At 44.7% G+C, this 19,911-nt stretch overlaps 1 protein-coding gene across 3 annotated transcripts in view; it reads left to right on the top strand.

The window, feature by feature from the left end:
* Nucleotides 1-986: 986 nt before the first annotated feature.
* Nucleotides 987-19,911, top strand: part of PEBP4 (phosphatidylethanolamine binding protein 4) — a 237,919-nt gene continuing 218,994 nt past the window's right edge. For 2 of the 3 annotated variants that reach the window (XM_060155656.1, XM_060155655.1), the window contains exons 1-2: nucleotides 15,350-15,492; nucleotides 15,578-15,714. In XM_060155656.1, the coding sequence (XP_060011639.1) occupies nucleotides 15,596-15,714 (119 nt within the window). In that variant the 5' untranslated portion in view covers nucleotides 15,350-15,492; nucleotides 15,578-15,595. Of the gene's footprint in view, nucleotides 1,120-15,349; nucleotides 15,493-15,577; nucleotides 15,715-19,911 lie in introns of those variants that run through there. The other variant, XM_060155658.1, reaches the window with a different exon arrangement.

Here is a 19,911-nt window from a genome sequence, read left to right as displayed (position 1 = left end):
TTCCCCGAAGGAAGCGATGTTTAAATAACACCTGAAGGGTGAGCAAAAGTTAGCCATATGGATCATGGGGCAGGAGAGAATGGCACTCCTTGCAGAGAGAATAGCTTCTGCAAAGGCCTTAGGGTGGGGAGAGCATAGCTGACTGGGAGGATGGACAGCAGTCTACACAGGCTGATTAAGTTGTCCATACAGTGAGGAAAATGGATTAGGTCAGTGTTTCAAAAGTGGGCTCTATAGAACACTAGGTCCTTGGATTTGTGTTTATGTGCACAGGCATGTGTGTGCACACACTTGTGTTAAAATATACGTAACATACAATTTACCATTTTAACCATTTGAAGTGTACAATTCAGTGGCATTAATTAAATTTACAATGTTATGCAACCATCACCACTATGTATTTCTAAAACATTTATTACAGAAAAGAAAATTTGTAACCATTAAGCAATAACTCCCCATTCTCATAGCCCCTGGAAATTATCATTTTGCTATGAATTTGATAACTCCAGGTACTTCGTATCGGTGGAATCCCACAGTATTTGTCTTTTTTGTCACTGGCTTATTCCACTTGGCAAAGTGTCTTCAGGGTTCAACCATACTGTATCGTATGTCAGAGTCTCCTTCCTTTTATGGCTGAATAATATTTCATTATATGTGTACACTACATTTTGTTTATCTATTAACCTGTTGATTGATGCATGGGTCATTTTCACTTTTTGACTGCAATGAACACTGGCATACAAGTATCTGTTTCAGTCCCTGCTTTAAATTCCTGTGTGTATATGTCCAGGAGTAGAATTGCTGGATCATAAGGTAGTTCTATGTTTAGCTTTTTGAGGAACGACTAAACTGTTTTCCACAGTGGCTACACCATTTCCCATTCCTACCAGCAATGTGCAAGAGTTCCAATTTCTTCACATGCTCTATAACACTTGTTGTTTTCTCTGTGTGTTTGTGTATCTGTGTCTGTATGTGTTTAGCAATAGCCATCCTAATGGGTATGAAGTGGTATCTCATTGTGGTTTTGATTTGTATTTCCCTAATGACTAGAGATGTTGAGCATTTTTTCATGTGTTTATTGGCCATTTGTATATCTTCTTCGGAGAAACATCTAATCAGGTATTTTGCACAATTTTTAATTGTTTACTTTGCTGTTTTTGAGTTGTAGGAGTTCTTTCTATATTCTGGTATTAAGCCTTATCAGACCTATGATTTGCAAATATTTTCTCTCATTCTGCAGTTGTCTTTTCACTGTCTTGATAGAATTCTTTGATGCTAAAAGTTTTTAATTTTGATGAAGTCCAATGTACTTATTTTTTACTTTGTTGTCTGTGTTTTTGGTGTCATATCCAAGAAATTATTGACAAATCCAATATTATAAAGCTTTCCCCTATGTTTTCTTCTAACAGTTTCATAGTGTTAGCTCTTACATTTAGGTCTTCGATCCTTTTTGAGTTAATGTGTGTGTATAGTGGATGGTAAGGGTCCAACATCATTCTTTTGCATGTGGCTATCCAGTTGTTTCAGCACCATTTACTGAAAAGACTGTCCTTTCCCCATGGTCTTGGCACCCTTGTTGAAAATCATCTCACCACATATGCAAGGGTTTATTTCTGGGCTCTCTATTCTATTCCACTGGTCTATATATCTGTCTTTATGCCAGTTCCACTTTGTTTTGATTACCCCAGTTTTGTACTAACATTTGAAATCAGGAGCTGTGAATCCTCCAACTTTATTCTTCTTTTCAGTATCGTTTTGGTTATTCAGGGTGCCTTGGGATTCCATATGCATTTTAGGATGGATTTTTCTATTTCTGTGAAAAATGTCATTGGTATTTTGATAGGGATTGCATTGAATCTACAGATCACTTTGGGTAGTATGGACATCCTAACAACATTAAAGCTTCCAATCCATGAACACAGAATTTATTTCCATTAATTTGTGTCTTCTTTAATTTCTTTCAGTAACATTTTGTAATTTTCAGTGTACAAGTCTTTCTCCTCCTTGGTTAGGTTAATTCCTCAGTATTTCATCTTTCTGATGGTATTCTAAATGGATTTTTTTTCCTAATTTCTGTTTCGATTGTTTAATGTATAGAAATGCAACTGATTTTTGTGTGTTGAGCTCATATCCTACAACTTTGCTGAATTCACTCTGAATCATTAGAGTTTTCTACATATAAAATTGTGTCATCTGACAATAGAGATAATTTTCCTTCTTCCTTTTCAATATTCCTTTTATTTCTTTTTTTTTTCATTTAATTGTTCTGGCTAGAACTTCTAAGAGTATGTTGAATAGTAGTGGTAAAAGTGAGCATCCTTATCGTAATGGTCTGAAATGTGTTCTCCAAAAATTCATATATCAAAGCCCTAACCACATTCAGTACCTCAGAATGTGACTATATTTTGAGATAGAGCCTTTAAAGAAGCGATTAAGATAAAATAAGACCATTAGGATAGGCCCTAATCCAATATGACTAACATCCTGTAAGAAGAGGAAATTTGAACACACAAAGCAACACAAGTGTTGCACACACACCGAGAAAAAAACATGTGAAGACACAGTGAGAAAGATAAATATTTGCAAGCCAAGAGGTCTCAGGAGAAACCACCTTTGCTGACGCCTTGATCTTAAACTTCCAACCCCCAGAACTATAACAAAATAAATTTCTATTTTTTAAGCGACCCAGTCTGTGATATTTTGCTATGGCATCCCTGGCAAGGTAATACATTTGTTTTTGTTTGTTTAATATTTATATCTTTTTTTTTTTTTGGCTGCGTTGGATCTTTGTTGATGCACGCGGGCTTTCTCTAGTTGTGGCGAGTGGGGGCTACTCTTCGTTGCAGTGTCTGGGCTTCTCATTGCGGTGGCTTCTCTTGTTGCGGAGCACAGGATCTAGGCAAGCGGGCTTCAGTAGTTGTGGCACACGGGCTCAGTAGTTGTGGCTCACAGCTTAGTTGCTCCGCGGCATGTGGGATCTTCACGGACCAGGACTCAAACCTGTGTCCCCTGCACTGGCAAGCAGATTCTTAACCACTGCACCACCACAGAAGCCCAATATATTTGTTTTGTTCCTGATCTTCAGGGAAAATTTTTCAGTCTTTCACCATTGAGTATGATGTTAGCTATGGGTATTTCATATATGGCCTTTATCATTATTGAATGAGGATGTTTCCCTCTCTTCCTAGTTTGTTGAGTGTTTTTATCAAAAAAAGGTGTTGAATTTTATCAAATCCTTTTTCTGCATCAATTGAGATAATCATGTGGCTTTTCCCTTTATTCTGTTAATGTGATATTAACAGAATAAACACAATTACATTGACTGATTGTGGTAGTACATTGATTGACGTTTGTATGTTGAACCATTCTTGCATTCCAGAAATAAATCTCACTTGTTTATGTTGTATAATGCTTTTAATATGCTGCTGAATGCAATTTGCTAGGATTTTTACATCAGTATTCATCAAGAATATTGGTCCATAGTTCTCCTTTCTTAAAGTGTCTTTGGTTTTGGTTATCAGAATAATGCTGGCCTCATAGAATGACTTAGGAAGTGCTCCCTCCACCTTAATTTTTTGGAAGAGTTTGTAGTGACATGTTTTTATTTCCTTCTCATTTCCTTTCGTGTATATCCTATAGATATATTTTGTGGTTACCATGGGAATTATATATAATGTCCTAAAGTTATAACAATCTAATTTGAATGAATACCAAATTAACTTCAATCACATACAAAAACTCTACTCCTGGGTAACTATACCCCCCACTTTGTGTTACTGATGTCACTAGTTACATCTTTATATGTCTGTTCACTAACATATATCTATAATTACTTTTGTGTATTTGTCTTTTAAATCCTATACTTTTAAAAAGTGGAATTACAAACAAAAATTATAATAATACTGGCTTTTATGTTTGCCCATGTATTTACCCCTACTTGAGATCTTTATATCTTTGTCTACTGTCTATTGTCCTTTCATTTCAACCTGAAGGACTCTTGTTAACCAATTCTTGCAGGGAAACTCTATAGGTAATGGATTTCCTCAGTTTTTGTTTATCTAAGAATGTCTTAATTTCTCTCTCATTTTGAAGGACAGTTTTGCTGGATATAGAAATCTCAGTTGACAGTTTTTTCTTTAAAGCTCTTACATATATCATCCCAATGCCTTCTGGCCTCCAAGGTTTCTGCTGAGAAATCAGTTGATAATCTTATTGAGGATCGCTTGTGCATGATAAGTCCCTTCTCTCTTGCTGCTTTCAAAATCCTATTTTTGTCTTTCAACAGTTTGGTTATGCGTCTTGGTATGGGTCTCTCTTAGTTTATCCTGCTTGAAGTTTTTTGAGCTTCTTGTTTTTGTAGATTCATGAACTTCATTGAATTTAGGAAGTTTTGGGCCATTATTTCTTCAAATAATCTCTCTGGCCCTTCTCTCTCTTTCTCCTGGGACTCTCATCATGCATATATTGGTCTGTTTGATAGTGTCCCATAGTTCTTATGCTCTGTTTACATTTCTTCATTCTTTTTTCTTCCTGCTATTCAGACTCAATAATTTCTATTTTCCTATTTTCAAATTCACTGATGTTTTTCTCTCTGCTAAAAACTGCTACCAAACCCCTCTAGTAAATTGATCATTTCAGTTAATTTTCAGCTCCAGAATTTGTTTTGTTCCATTTTATAATTTTTTATATTTTTGCTGATATTTTGATTTTGTTCATATATTATTGTCCTGATTTTCTGTAATTCTTTGTCCATATTTTCCTTTAGCTCTTTGAGTATATTTAAGACAGTTATTTTAAACTCTTTGTCTAATATGTCTGATGTATGACCTTCCTCAGCAACAGTTTGTGTCAACCTACTTTATTCCTTTGAATGGGCTTTGTTTTCCTGTACCTTGTGATTTCTTTTGTTGTTGTTGAAAACCGGACATTTAAATGAAACAAGCACCTCTCCCAGTCTTTTAAGAGTGCCTATGTGCCAGAGAAGTCCTCACTGATTAGCTGGGTATGCTCTAGGTCTAGGGATCAGCCCAAGGTGAAAACTTAAGGTCTTCTCAGGTCTTTTCTGAGCATGTGTCTTGCCTGGACCTGCATGTGGCTTTTTCAATTCCCCCACATATACAGTTGTTTTTGAATGTCTTAATTTCCCCAAGAGTCTCATCCTAGCTTCTGCTTGGGGCCTTAGATTGCCTTTTATGTGTATTCACCCATAATCTCTTGCCCCAGGTGTCTGTGGATCTGTAGTTTCCCTGCAGCTTTTGTGAACAATGCCCACTCCTTATCCCCTCTGAGATCTGAGTTAGGCAAAACAGAAACTAGTCCTTCAGACAATTCCTTGATAGGTTAGAACATTGCAATAAGGTCTGCTCTGCTCCCTCTGATTTGAGGGAGAAAACTGGTAACTGGGTTGCAGTCTCCTCCAAAGCAAGACTGAACTATGCCAAAGAGGGGGTGGGGCAAAGGCAAGTGAACACGTCATGAAATTTTCTACTACTTTGAAAGTAGCTTTTTCTTTTCTTTCTTTCTTTTTTTTTTTTCCAAACTCCTAATTTATCTCCCTCCATCCCCTTTGGCAACCATAAGTTTGTTTTCTATGTCTGTGAGTCTATTTCTGTTTTATAAATAAATTCATTTGTATCATTTTTTTAGATTCCACATATAGGTGATATCATATGATATTTGTCTTTATCTGGCTTACTTCACTTAGTATGTTAATCTCTAGGTCCATCCATGTTGCTGTAAACGGCATTATTTCATTCTTTTTTATGGCTAAGTAATATTCCATTGTGTATATATACCACACCTTCTTTATCCATTCATCTGTTGATGGACCCTTAGGTTGCTTCCACATCTTGGCAATTGTTAATAGTGCTGCAATGAACATTGGGGTGCATGTATATTTTCAAATTATGTTTTTCTCCAGATATATGTTCAGGAGTGGGATTGTGGGATCATATGGTAGCTCTATTTTTAGTTTTTTAAGGAACCTCCATACTATTCTCCATAGTGGCTGTACCAATTTACATTCCCACCAAGAGTGTAGGAGGGTTCCTTTTTCTACACACCCTCCCTAGCATTTATTATTTGTAGATATTTTGATGATGGCCATTTGACCGGTGTGAGGTAATACCTCATTGTAGTTTTGATTTGCATTCCTCTAATAATTAGCAATGTTGAGCACCTTCATATGTTTTGTGTCCAACTGTATGTCTTCATTGGAGAAATGTCTGTTTAGATCTTCTGCCCATTTTTTTTTAACATCTTTATTGGGGTATAATTGCTTTACAATGGTGTGTTAGTTTCTGCTTTATAACAAAGTGAATCAGTTATACATATACATATGTTCCCATATGTCTTCCCTCTTGCGTCTCCCTCCCTCCTACCCTACCTATCCCCCCGCCACAGGCTGTCACAAAGCACCAAGCCAATATCCCTGTGCCATGAGGCTGCTTCCCACTAGCTATCTACCTTACGTTTGTTACCTGGCTATGACTCCTGTCTACTCCTCCTTTTCTTCCCATCCCTTTTTTTTTTTTTTAACATCTTTATTGGGGTATAATTGCTTTACAATGGTGTGTTAGTTTCTGCTTTATAACAAAGTGAATCAGTTATACATATACATATGTTCCCATATGTCTTCCCTCTTGCATCTCCCTCCCTCCCACCCTCCCTATCCCACCCCTCCAGGCTGTCACAAAGCACCGAGCCAATATCCCTGTGCCATGCGGCTGCTTCCCACTAGCTATCTACCTTACTACGTTTGTTAGTGTGTATATGTCCATGACTCTCTCTCGCCCTGTCACAGCTCACCCTTCCCCCTCCCCATAACCTCAAGTCCGTTCTCTAGTAGGTCTGCATCTTTATTCCTGCCTTACCCCTAGGTTTTCATGACATTTTTTTTCTTAAATTCCATATATATGTGTTAGCATACGGTATTTGTCTCTCTCTTTCTGACTTACTTCACTCTGTATGACAGACTCTAGGTCTATCCACCTCATTACAAATAGCTCAATTTCGTTTCTTTTTATGGCTGAGTAATATTCCATTGTATATATGTGCCACATCTTCTTTATCCATTCATCCGATGATGGGCACTTAGGTTGTTTCCATCTCTGGGCTATTGTAAATAGAGCTGCAATGAACATTTTGGTACATGACTCTTTTTGAATTTTGGTTTTCTCAGGGTATATGCCCAGTAGTGGGATTGCTGGGTCATATGGTAGTTCTACTTGTAGTTTTTTAAGAAACCTCCATACTGTTCTCCATGGTGGCTGAACCAATTCACATTCCCACCAGCAGTGCAAGAGTGTTCCCTTTTCTCCACACCCTCTCCAGCATTTATTGTTTCTAGATTTTTTGATGATGGCCATTCTGACTGGTGTGAGATCTCATTGTAGTTTTGATTTGCATTTCTCTAATGATTAATGATGTTGAGCATTTTTTCATGTGTTTGTTGGCAGTCTGTATCTCTTCTTTGGAGAAATGTCTATTTAGGTCTTCTGCCCATTTTTGGATTGGGTTTTTTGTTTTTTTGTTATTGAGCTGCATGAGCTGCTTGTATATCTTGGAGATTAATCCCCTGCCAGTCGCATCATTTGCAAATATTTTCTCTCTTTCTGTAGGTTATCTCTTTGCTTTGTTTATGGTTTCATTTGCTGTGCAAAAGCTTTTAATTTTAATTAAGCCCCATTTTTTAATTTTTGTTTTTATTTCCATTACTCTAGGAGACAGATCCAAAAAGATATTGCTGTGATTTATGTCAGAGTGTTCTGCCTATGTTTTCCTCTCAGAGTTTTACAGTATCTGGTTTTATTTTTAGGTCTTTAATCCATTTTGAGTTTATTTTTGTGTATGGTGTTAGAGAATTCTAATTTCATTCTTTTACATATAGCTGTCCAGTTTTCCCAGCACCACTTATTGAAGAGACTGTCTTTTCTCCATTATATATTCTTGCCTTCTTTGTTGTAGATTGATTGACCATAGGTGCATGGATTTATTTCTGGGCTTTCTATCCTGTTCCAATGACCTATATTTCTGTTTTTGTGCTGGCACCATACTGTTTTGATGACTGTAGCTTTGTAGTATAGTCTGAGGTCAGGGAGCCTTATTCCTCCAGCTCCATTTTTTCTTTCTCAAGATTGCTTTGGCTATTCAGGGTCTTTGGTGTTTCCATACAAATTTAAAAGTTTTTTGATTCCAGTTCTGTGAAAAATGCCACTGGTAATTTGATAGGAATTGCATTGAATTTGTAGATTTCCTTGGGTAGTATAGTCATTTAGATAATATTGATTCTTCCAATCCAAGAACATGGTATATCTTTCCATATGCTTGTGTCATGAAGGTAGCTTTTTCTTAACTGAGCATTCGCTTGGTTGCTCTCAACTTTTGACTGTTTTCCAGAGTCTCTCATAAAGTTAGCTCAGCCAGTTGGGGAGTTTTTTTCGTTTGGTTTGTTGATTTGGGTGTGTGTGTGTGTTGTTTTTGTGTGCCTGTGTGTATGTGTTGAAGCTTCTATGGAGGAATTAGAGCTTGGAGCTTACTAGTCCATCATTTTGCTTATGTTACCTGGATTGTTTTTATTTAGTTAGTTTTTTGTTTGTTTATTTTGGCTGTTCCAGGTCTTAGTTGTGGCATGCAGGATCTTCGTTGAGACATGCAGAATCTTTAGCTGCAGCACACAGACTTCTTTGTTGTGGCCTTCATACTTCTTAGTTGCAGCATACATGCAGGATCTAGTTCCCTGACCAGAGATCAAACCCAGGCCCCCTACATTGCAAGTGTGGAGTCTTATCCACTGGACCATCAAGAAAGTCCCTGAATTTTTCTTTTTAAAGATTTATTTATTTATTATTTTATTTTTGGTTGCGTTGGGTCTTAGTTGTGGTACGCGAAATCTTCATTGAGGCATGTAGGATCTTTCTTTGTGGCACGTGGGCTTCTCTCTAGTTGCGGCGTGCAGGTTTTCTCTTCTCTAGTTGTGGCACGCAGGCTCCAGGGCATGTGGGCTCTGTAGTTGTGGCACACAGGGTGAGAGCACATGGGCTCTGTAGTTTGTGACACGTGGGCTCTCTCACTGAGGTGCGTGAGCTCAGTAGTTTTGGCATGTGGGCTTAGTTGCCCCACGGCATGTGGGATCTTAGTTCCCTGACCAGGGATCGAACCCACATCCCCTGCATTGTAAGGTGGATTCTTTACCACTGGACCCCCGGGGAAGTCCCCCTTGGATTGTTTTTTTAAACAGCTTTATTGAGACATGTTACACATACTACACAATTCACCAAATTGTATGTATGTATAAGTTAAATGTGTATAATTTAATGGTTTTTAAAGTGTATAATTCAACAGTTTTTAGTGTATTTACAGATGTGTGCAACCATCACCACAGTCCACTTTAGAACACTGTCATCACCTCCAAAAGACACTTCACACCTTTTAGCTATCACCCCTATCTTCCCCATTAACCCACCCACCCACCCCCAGATTTAAGCTAATCAACTTTCTCTCCCTATATATTTCCCTACTCTGGATATTTCATATAAATGGAATCATGCAATATGTAGTCTTTTGTGACTGGCTTCTTTCACTTAGCACAGTGTTTTTCCTCATCCCTTTGCACCAGGTTCTGTAGAAGGTGTAAAGTACCAAGAAGGTAAGTGGGAGTGGGGAGCAGCAAGGGTGCAGAGTGGAGCAGGTAGACCCTTGGACTGGTCCAAAATTGGAGTTACACTCAACAGACACAACACGACGGTAAGGAGGTAGCAATATAGATGTTGTTAAGTGAATAGTAGAAATGAACGTTCCCAGGACCCAGGCACCAACATAGATAAGGAGAAAGGAGAGTGGTTAAAAGACTGAAGTTCAGAATGAGATGGAAGACTAGATGCAGTGGGAGTAACAAAATGAGTGACTAGGAAGGAGAAGAGGTTGTCATCAGAATGGATGCTTGAATTTAAGATTTTTGGCATGGAATGGTTTCAGTGATGACAGTGTCTAAGAAGTCACCATGGGAAGAGAGTCTGGAGGTGTTGGAAGAGGTGACCCATAGATATAGATGTCACCCAGGGTCGATAGCAAGACTTGGAGCAGGAAACAAAGTCCCCATGCCAAGTAGCAACGTCTTCAGTGAGCAAGCAGTGGTAGGAAGGCAGATGACACTGATTAGAAGTATTTCAGATGGAATAAGCCCCATGAAGTTTAGATTTTGACAAGAAGGCTGAGAGATCATGGTCTAGAAGCACCAAAGGGGAGTGGGGGTGCTCATTGACCTTACCTCCCAAACCTGAGATACATGGAGAAGCAGCTTCTCAAGGGGACAGGGAGGCTCTGGTTATGGCAGGAGGTGGAGGTAAAGAGGTTTCAGTGGGGAAAGCAAAGTCCTTTCAGCAAACTGTGTTGGAACAAGTGGATAGCTACATGCAAAAGAATGAAATTGGAACTTTACCTAACACCAGATGCAAAAAATAAGTCAATGGTTCAACGATGTAAATGTAAGAGCCAAGACTGTAAAACTCTTAGAAGAAAACATAGGAGTTAAGTTTCATAACACTGGCTTTGGCAACGATTTGTTGCATATGACCACAAAAGCATGGAGAACAAAAGAAAAAATAGATAAATTGGACTTCATCAAATTTAAAAACTTTGTGTATCAAAGTACACTATAAAGAAAAGAAAAAGACAACCCACAGAATGGGAGAAAATATTTACAAATCAAATATCCAACGAGGGTCTACAGTTCTGACACCAGTTCTAATGTGTGAGTTTTTCCCCCACACCAAGCAATTCTCTGACACCATCTGGGTATCCTACAGTTCAACTCAATTCTGATGCTACTTATCTGAAGATAGCATCAGCTCTCACAGGTTAAAGGCTCAGTTCTACAAGACTTGGCCCCAACTTCTGGTGCCAATCAAAATCCAGGTTGTCATCTGGGCTTCTGACCTACAGGGTATAGGTTAGAGGTTCCAACGACCCCTTCTTGGGTTTAATTAATTTGCTAGGGCGGCTCACAAAACTCAGAGAAACATTTTACTTACTAGATTACAAGTTTATCACAAAAGGATATAACTCAGGAACAGCCTCAGATACAAGAGATGTGTAGTGTGAGGTATGCAGGAAGGGGCGTGGAGGTTCCATGCTCTCTGAGTGTGCCACTTTCCCCAAATCTCCACAAGTTTACCAACCCAGAAGCTCTCTGAATCCCATCCTTTTGGGTTTTCATGGAAGTTTCATAATATAGATATGATCGATTAAATTATTGGCCACTGGTGATTGATTCAATCTCCAGCCCCTCTCTCCTCCGTGGAGGTGAGGGGGTGGGAGGAACTGAAAGTTCCAACCCTCCAATCACGTGTTTGGTTTCCCTGGCAACCAGCTTAGGTGCTTTCCAAAAGTCACCTCATTAACATAAACTCAGGGGCGGTTAAAAGGTGTTTGCTATAAATATCAAAACACTTTTATCAGTGTCTAACATCCAGAATATATAAAGAACCCATATTACACAATAAGAAGACAACCAATTTTTTAAATGCGCAAAGGATTTGAATGGACATTTCTCTAAAGAAGATATACAAATAGCCAAAAGTTCATGAAAAGATGTTCCACGTCATTAATCATTATTAAAATGCAAATCAAAATGACATAAAATACCACTTCATGCTCACTAGGCTGGCTATAATTAAAAAAGAAACAGTAAGCACTACTGAGGATGTGGAGAAATTAGAACCCTCACTGCTGGTAGGAATGTAAAATGTAACCGCCAGTTTGGAAGACAGACTGGCAGTTCCTCAAACTGTTAAACATGGAATTATCATATGACCCAACAATTCTACTCCTAGGCATAACCTGAGAGAATTGAAAATATAGGTTCACAAGCAAAACAAAGCAAAATGTACACAAATGTTTTTAAAGGCATTACTAGTAATAGCCAAAAAGTGGACACAACCCAAATGTCTATCAACTGAGTGGATAAATAAAATGTGGTATATCCATACAGTGGAAGATTATTCAGCCATAAAAAGGAATGAAGTACTGGTACATGATACAACATGATGGACCTTAAAAACACTATGCTAAAGTGAAAGAAACCAGTCACAGAAGAACACATATAGTATAAATCCATGTATATGAAATGTCCAGAATAAGCACATCTACAAAGGTAGAAAGATTTAGTGGTTCCCAGGTTCTGGGGGAGGAAGGAATGGGCAGCAACTGCTAATGAGTTATTTTGGCTCCTTTGGGGTGAAGAAAATGTTCTGGAATTAGTGATGATGGTTGCACATCCTTTAGTAATTTTTGTACTAAAACCCACTGAATTGTACACGTTAAAGGAGTGAATTTTATGGTATGTGAATTATATTTCAATTTTTTTTTAATGAGGGATGAAAGAAAAGAATGAGGGGGAATTTGGTCCCTGCAGTACAGCGATTCCTGAAGGCATAAATGGAAAGGTTGAGGAGAGAGGGAAAACATGAGAGTCTGCGTCTGGGTAGAGAAAGGACGTGACACTTGGGCAGTGATAGGGGGGTGTGAGGCACAGGAGGCCTGGAGGGATGGGAGGGGGGTAAAGTGTTCCAGGAGCACTGGTCCAGTAGATCCAGGTGTCTGGAAGGACCAGGACAGCTCAGGAAGCCAACCGATTTGGCCTTATTGATGGTGTTGGGAGGCGGTCTCAGCCCAGGTGCCTGAAGGAAGAGAAGGAAGCTTCAGGGATGGGCACCGAGGGGTCTGGAGATGGTGCCTCTAGAGTGATGCAATTGAGCAAAACAGGCTGGTGATGGAAATGGGGAGCTGTGCTCCCCAGGCTTGAATGTGGCTCTCCAATCTTGGACTCTGAGTTCAAAGCCAAGTCCTGTAACTCCCCAAGGAAAGGATCAGATTCAAAAACACCAAGAACCGCTGCATTCTGTCAGATTTCTCCGTACAAAAACAAGCCAAAGAAAGTTAGATAAATAAGCAAAAGGGATCCAGGGCCCGAGGCCAACCTGAGTGGTTAGCTTCCTTCTGATATTTATAGAGAGTTAGGAGCTATTAAGTGAAATGAGGACGATCAGAAACAGAAGTGGCAAGTTTGTCAGGCATTCAAACAAGAATTTATTTAGCATCTAGGCCCACCAGGGAAAGCGAGACACAGACTAGGTACTGCCTCTGAGAAGCTTGTAGGCTGGGGGATGGCGAGACTATAAGCAAATCACTAAGTAAATAACTACAAAACTATTTTACAAACATATAAGAACAATAAGAAAGGGAGTAAATTGCTCTGATTCTGCATAACGGGAATCTAACGGAGTCTCGGTGTCAGAGCAAGTTTCTCTGAAGAAATGACCCTTCGGGATCCCCCAGGATGGACTGGGAGGTGAGGGCGGAGCATAGGAAGGCCCTGGGGCAGGAAATAGTTTGAGGACAGGAGGAGAGTAGAGAGACGTGGCTAGAGAGGCAGGAAGAGCCAGATCTTGCAGGGCATTGTGGGACACCTGGAGGATTCGGGACTTTATTCCAAGAACAAAGGGCGTAGAGGGGGAGCAAGTGGAGGCACAGTGGAGCTGCAAGAGGGGGCAGTAGAGCAAAATGGTTAAGGAGCATGGAGTCAGCCAGCGAGGGTTCAAATCCCAGGTCGGCCACTTACTACCCATGTGACCCAGGTCAGCTAACCTCTCTGTGCCTCAGTCTTCCCCTCTGTAAAATGGGATCATAATAGTACCTACCTCAGAAAATCATCATCATGCGGATTCAGTACTAAAAGCCTGGTGCTCACTGAGTAGGGAGGAATTGCTGACGTGAGTGGGCTCCACAGGAACAAGCCTGCACCGTGGACTGGCCCCCACCTCCCGACAGCCATTCGTCACTGGGGCTAAGAGCTGTTGGCACCCATGAAAGTTCTGGCATCTCTAGTGGCTGCCACTTTGAAGACAGGAGTCTCTTGGTCTTGGATGACCATTCTGGCACCATCATCCTCTGGCTCTGGCTGTCCTGTGAGCTCCATGAGGACAGGACCATGGTCAGCCCATGCCCGGGGACCAGCACAGGGCTCAGCACATAGGAGGTGCTCCTACCTGCTGGTGAGATGGATTGTGTGGGAATGAATGAAGGGATGGATGGATCTGTGGAAGAATATTTACACTATCCATTAATTATTGAGCATTCTCTATGTGCCAGGCACCTTACTAAGTGCCTTACATAATTCATTTCATTTTATTTTCACAACCGTCTTGTGGGGAGGCTGCTAGGAGACACTCTCCAGTAGGGGAGATCTTGGGAAGGGTCTATGGGGGAGCCCTAGTCATACTTCAGGGAGTCTGATTATTGAGAAATGTGTTTCATTTGTAACCTCAAGGAAAGGCTTTTTGCTGGAAGTTGGGATCCTGGAAGCAGGAATTCAAGCGGAAAGCAAACTCAGCTGAAAACGGTTTCTCTAACGTTCTAGCTGCATAGACTGCAGAGCTACGATCTCATCTTCCTTAGCCAAGTGCAAGGGCAACGGGATCACTTGTTTTTGAAGGATGAATGTGGTGTGTTCTAGAGAGGCATGGGGCCCTCCAGCCCTGTGGAGGAGCTCAGAGCAGAACCCAGGAGTCCTCAGTCCCCCCCATCCATCCCCCCAAGGTGGGAGAACTGTCTTTGATCTCCCCCCATCGTGCCCACTCCCACCTGCTCTGGATCCAGTCAGAGCTCCACACACTCCTGCCTCCTGCTGGCCTGTTCCGTAGGGAATGCAGGCCGCCCTGCGGTCCCAGCCAACTGGTTCGGGGTGCACCCCCTCCTCCCAGCACAGCGCTGTGCACGCGGCCCCCTTCCCGAGCAGCCCTGCTGGCCTTCTTCTCCAGGGACTATTATTTTGGGAGAGTGCTGAGTTCAGCACCGCGGCAAGCTGTAGCGGGACGCGCCCTTCTGTCCTCAGCTGGCCCTCCGGAGCTGGCCCGGGGCCTGGCAGCTCTACCCCTCGTGCAGCAGCCCTTCCTACACAGGGTCACCGCGTCCAACCACTGCCACTGTCCGACAGCCCCAAGGTTGTCAAGACAGGTGGCAGAGGAGCTGTGGGTGGGAGAAGCAGAGCTGTGCAAGGGGCACAGCCCAGTCTCACTCCTGCTCCTAGAAAACCCAGCAAGTTGGGGCCCTCATCAGCACCCCCAGAACCCGAAGCCGGGGGTCACCAGCCTCCCAGGGTTTGCCTTAAAGCCAAAGGAGCGGGCTGGCCCTCAGCCAACTGACCGCGCACGGGGCAACTTGGGTGTGTGTGTGTGTGTGCAGGACGAGGGCCTCGCAGGAGGCTTGTATAAACCCTCCTGCTCTGCAGCCTGCTCTGTGCCCTGGCAGCAGGACAGAGTGACGGCACGGCCCTGCTCTCATGGAGGCGGGGCCTCGGCCACGACTGTCAGTTGAGTCCAGCTGGGAGGAGGCCCAGGGCCGCCCAAGATACTTGTGTCCGGTGGCGGATTAGCTGCCGGAGCCCAGGCTGCGCCCACCTTTCTCCCTGCTGAGCAGAGGGCTCTGTCCCACCAGGTGGGCCCCCAGGGTTGGGGGCTGCAGGGTGGGAAGGGCGCCCCCTGCAGAGGGCCAGCAGCACTACGGGCTCCTTCCATTCCAGGTGCCCAAGAGCTGGACCATGAGGCTGGCCGTGGCAGCCCTGCTCCTGGGCCTCACGATGATGGCCACCGGAGACGAGGGGGACAAGGACCCGTGCGTATACGAAGCCCTGCCTGACAACGACGCTGTCCTCTGCAAGTAAGGCTGGGCGGCCCCCCTACCCCAGAGGGCAGAGGGAGGAGGGCTCCGGGAACCGAGGGCCACTGCCTCACAAGGCGGCCTCTGTGGACAGGCAGAGCATGAGTCAGCTCTGGGGCCGCCCGGCTGGAGGACAACACCCAGGGAAGGACTTTGAGACGGGCCCGGGCCGTCCGTCCAGACGGCTGTTCTTCCAGGATCGGGAGGGCACACGGACCTGGCCCGCTCCCCCTGGGGCCTCCACACCGGAGGGGCCCTGTGGGGCTGGCCTCACCCTCCCTGCTGGGAGCCCAAGAGAGACCATCCCTGCCTACAGCCTTGAAGGCTCCTTCCCCCCCAGCAAAGTGGCATTTTAAAGAAAAGTGGCATTTGACACACGGTGTGTGATGGTACCCTCCCTGTGAGAGGTGGTTGTTTGCTTTTCTCTAACAAGGCCCCGGGAATGTCAGGACAGGCAGGAGTGTGGCCACTGGACGTCGTTCAAAGAAGAGGCTGGGCGTGGGAGGCTGGCTGTGTCCCTTCCAACGGTGCAAGCTTCTCCTCCTCTGCGTCAGAAGTCAGCTCTCTCCTCACCCACTGTGGGTCAGAAAAGCCAGTCTTCATTGTCCTGGAGCCATGGGCCATCCTGAGGTCTGCCCAGGCCACGTTGCTGCCAACACCCTCTGCCAGCCTGGTGGCCGAGGACACTGGCATCCCACTGAGGCCATCAGAGGTCAGAGCGGCTCAAGGACTCTCACTTCTTACTCTGTCTCCTTGAGTACATTTGAATTCTTACAGACATGACTTTTAGAAAGAAAAATGTTTTCCCTTAAAAAGTTAGATAGGGCTTCCCTGGTGGCGCAGTGGTTGAGAGTCCGCCTGCCGATGCAGGGAACACGGGTTCGTGCCCCGGTCCGGGAAGATCCCACATGCCGCAGAGCGGCTGGGCCCGTGAGCCATGGCTGCTGAGCCTGCGCGCCCGGAGCCTGTGCTCCGCAACGGGAGAGGCCACAGCAGTGAGAGGCCCGCATACCACAAAAAAAAAGAAAAAAGATAGTTGAATTTCCCCCCCCCAAAAAAAAATAGACACTGATTTTGTTCCTATCAGTACATTTTTTAACTCTGGTGAAACAGTCCTGGGTGCAGTTTTGTGTGGGGCAGGAGGGAACGGCTGCTCCTGCCATGTGGGCACCAATGCTCTGGGTGCTCTGCTGAGTGGGACCTTCCCAGGGGTGGACAGGCCTTTCCCTCTGGCAGGCAAGTCAAGCCCCGCAAGCTGGGGATGACAGCAGGCCCAGGGCAAGGCCAGGCCGGGCTATGATCACAGCCCCATACAGAGCGCCTCTGTATGTTCACTGTGGAACACGTAGAACGTGATCACATGTGTACGGTCACTGGAGGAGACCAGCTTGCACCCCAGCTGCCCCAGGCTTGGCCCTGCAGACATCCACACACTCGCACGCCGGTGGCCTGTGTACTGTGGCACATGCGGGAGCTCTGGGGCACCTGCTACCTGCCCGGAGTTCTGCTGGTGATTTTAAATCTTTGACTTATTTCATTGTTAACGTAACCCACCAAGTAGGTGTTATCATCCCCATTTTGAAGATGAAGAATCGCCAGAGATTAAATAACTTGCCCACAGTGCTCACACACCTGACAAGTGGCAGAGCTAGGATTCAATCCCCCTCGTCTGACTACACGCATGCTCTTTCCCCACCCACCTTTAGCTGCTGGCCTTCCTCCAGGGCCCAGAGCATCTCAAGGAAAGGGGAGCTCTCTCAGTCTATCTGGGATGCTATAACACAATGCCACAGACTGGGTGGCTTATAAAAACAAAAAATTATTTCCCAGCGCTCTGGAGGTTGAGAAGTCCAAGATCAAGTCACCAGCAGATTCTGTGTCTGGTGAGAACCTGCTTCCTGACTCATAGATGGCCATCTTCTTGCTGTTTCCCACAGAGTGGAAGGGGTGCGAGAGCTCTCTGGGGACTCTTTTATAAGGGTGCTAATCCCATTCATGAGGGTTCCACCCTCATGACCTAAGCACCTCCCAATGGCCCCACTTCCTAATTCCATCTCACTGGGGGCTGGGATTTCAACCTAATGATTTTTCAGTCCATTGCAGGAGTCATTCTCAGGACTTCTCAGAAGACACCAGCAGATCCCCAGTTTGAGAAACATGGACTTACAGCACTAAGCCTGCCTGCTAGGACGATGGCTTTTGATTGTAAATCGTCATTGCACGAGGGAAGCTTTTGTTTGTAAAAGATCACCACTGAATGAGAACACGTCAAGGACATATCAGACCCCAGAGGAGAGATCAGTATGCTGGAGCCCCTCCCCGAGAGCCCTGCTCAGCTCAGGCTTCTGACTCCACCGAGAGCCTGCCCCCAGAAAAGCACCTCCTTTCACGGGTATTGTTAGAGTCTAATAGGGAATTCTTGAAGTTAGGACTCGATACCTAAAGGTATTAATCTATAAGGGAGGAATTTTTTGTGCTGTGACAAGCAGTGGGGAAACATTGTTAAGAGAAAAGTTCTCCCAGAATAATACCTTACCCACTCCTGAGAAAGCCAGACTAGACTGGCAAAAACTCGGAGAGTCAGAACCCTAGGCTCGGTCTCAGAAGTGAAAGAACCATAGTCGTCCAACCCTGACCCAATGGGTGAATCTACTCAACACCCCTCTCCCTGCTGCCTCCGCACGGGTGGCCTCAGTGGGCTCTCCCAGGGACCAGGACCTGCCTCCCCAAGCCCTCTCTTCTGTGCTGAAAAGCTTCCCCCTCAGAGGGAACACCTTTATGTCAAGGCGGGGGCTGCCTTTCTTTCACTTCACCCCATTCTTCCTAGTTTTGCCCCCAGGCACTGGATAGAACAAATCTAGTCTCTGGAGGGCCCTTCAGCTGTTTGGACACAGATGTCATGTCCCCCGCCTTCACCCGCTGCTCTTTCTTCTCTGGGCATCCACCTCCCATCCTTCAGTTCCTCCTTAGGGGCTTTGTTCTGGGCCCCCGCTTTCGAGAAGAGTCAGCTGGAGACAGACCCACACTGAGAACCATGCAGCAGAGGGTGGGGTGCCCCCCGAGCCCCCAGGCACCTCTGTGAGGGCTACCTTCCCTCCATGGGCCTTTTGGTCTCCCTCGCTTTGGGGCAGGTGGGATTTGGAGCTTTTTTCATACCTGATCTGGTTCTTACAATGCTGAAGGGACTCCTGTGACCATCCAGTCCCAGGGAAGTGCAGACAAGACTATGCAGCCCTTCTCTATTGCCTACAGCACAATACCCCAAACCTAGCAGCAGCACACGTTTATCGCCTCGGTTTCTCTGCGCGTGGCCCAGCTGGGCACCTCTGGCCCAGGCTCTCAGGAGGCTGCCGTCCAGCTGTTGTCTGGGGCTGCAGTCTCATCTGAAGGATGTGACTTGCAGGCAACATGTGGGCTTCCATCCCTGGGCAGGCAGCGCTCCGTGGGTATGACGGGGACCTGGGGGGGACAGACCTCACTCCTGGTCCCCTGGCATGTACCCTGTGAAGGCACTCTCTGGGGCTTTAGGCCCACTCACCAAATGTCAACTCGGTGATTTTGCTTAACTGTTTTAACATTTGCAGCAGTTCTACTGGGATCAAAAGAGGAGGCACTTTTGTTCCCTGGGGAAGGCCCCCTCTGGTCCTCAGTTTCCCTCCTCCCCACCCCTTGCCTCTCCCAGTTCCGGGCTGTGGGCTGAATCTCCATCTCTCTGCCAGTAGAGGGTCCCCTCTCTCAGCCTCGGATCTCGATAGCTGCAGTGGCAGGGAACTGTGGCAGAAACAACCCAAAAATTCCTTAAAATGCTGCCGTGATGAGAAATGAAAATCCATCCTCTAAAACTTCTTCAAAAGCTACTAAAACTATGCCATTGGAAAGGCACTACTGTAAACTTGCAAGGAGTTAAACTGGCTTCAGTGAATAGTCCTGCTTCAAGGGGCCTGAGTCCTGGCCTTGGGGGTGCCGGTCTGAGGAAGCATCCTGTGTCTGCAGAGTTGGGCTACCTCTGCCCAAGGCAGGACCTCAGGATCCACTGGAAGGGGTGGGGTGGTGGGAGGGGGAATGTGGGACTCTCCAGCGGGAAGTGATCCCTGTACTTCTCCCGGGTCCTGACCTCGGGAGCTCCCCTCCAGATCTACTCCCCCAGGGACATTCTCAGGGGTGCCCTTCAGGCATCACCCCCAGCAGGAAACGTGG

Source organism: Lagenorhynchus albirostris, chromosome 7 (assembly GCF_949774975.1).
Source record: "Lagenorhynchus albirostris chromosome 7, mLagAlb1.1, whole genome shotgun sequence".
In the NCBI taxonomy this organism is placed as follows: Eukaryota; Metazoa; Chordata; class Mammalia; order Artiodactyla; family Delphinidae; genus Lagenorhynchus; species Lagenorhynchus albirostris.
This window is presented reverse-complemented; position numbering and strand designations above follow the sequence as displayed.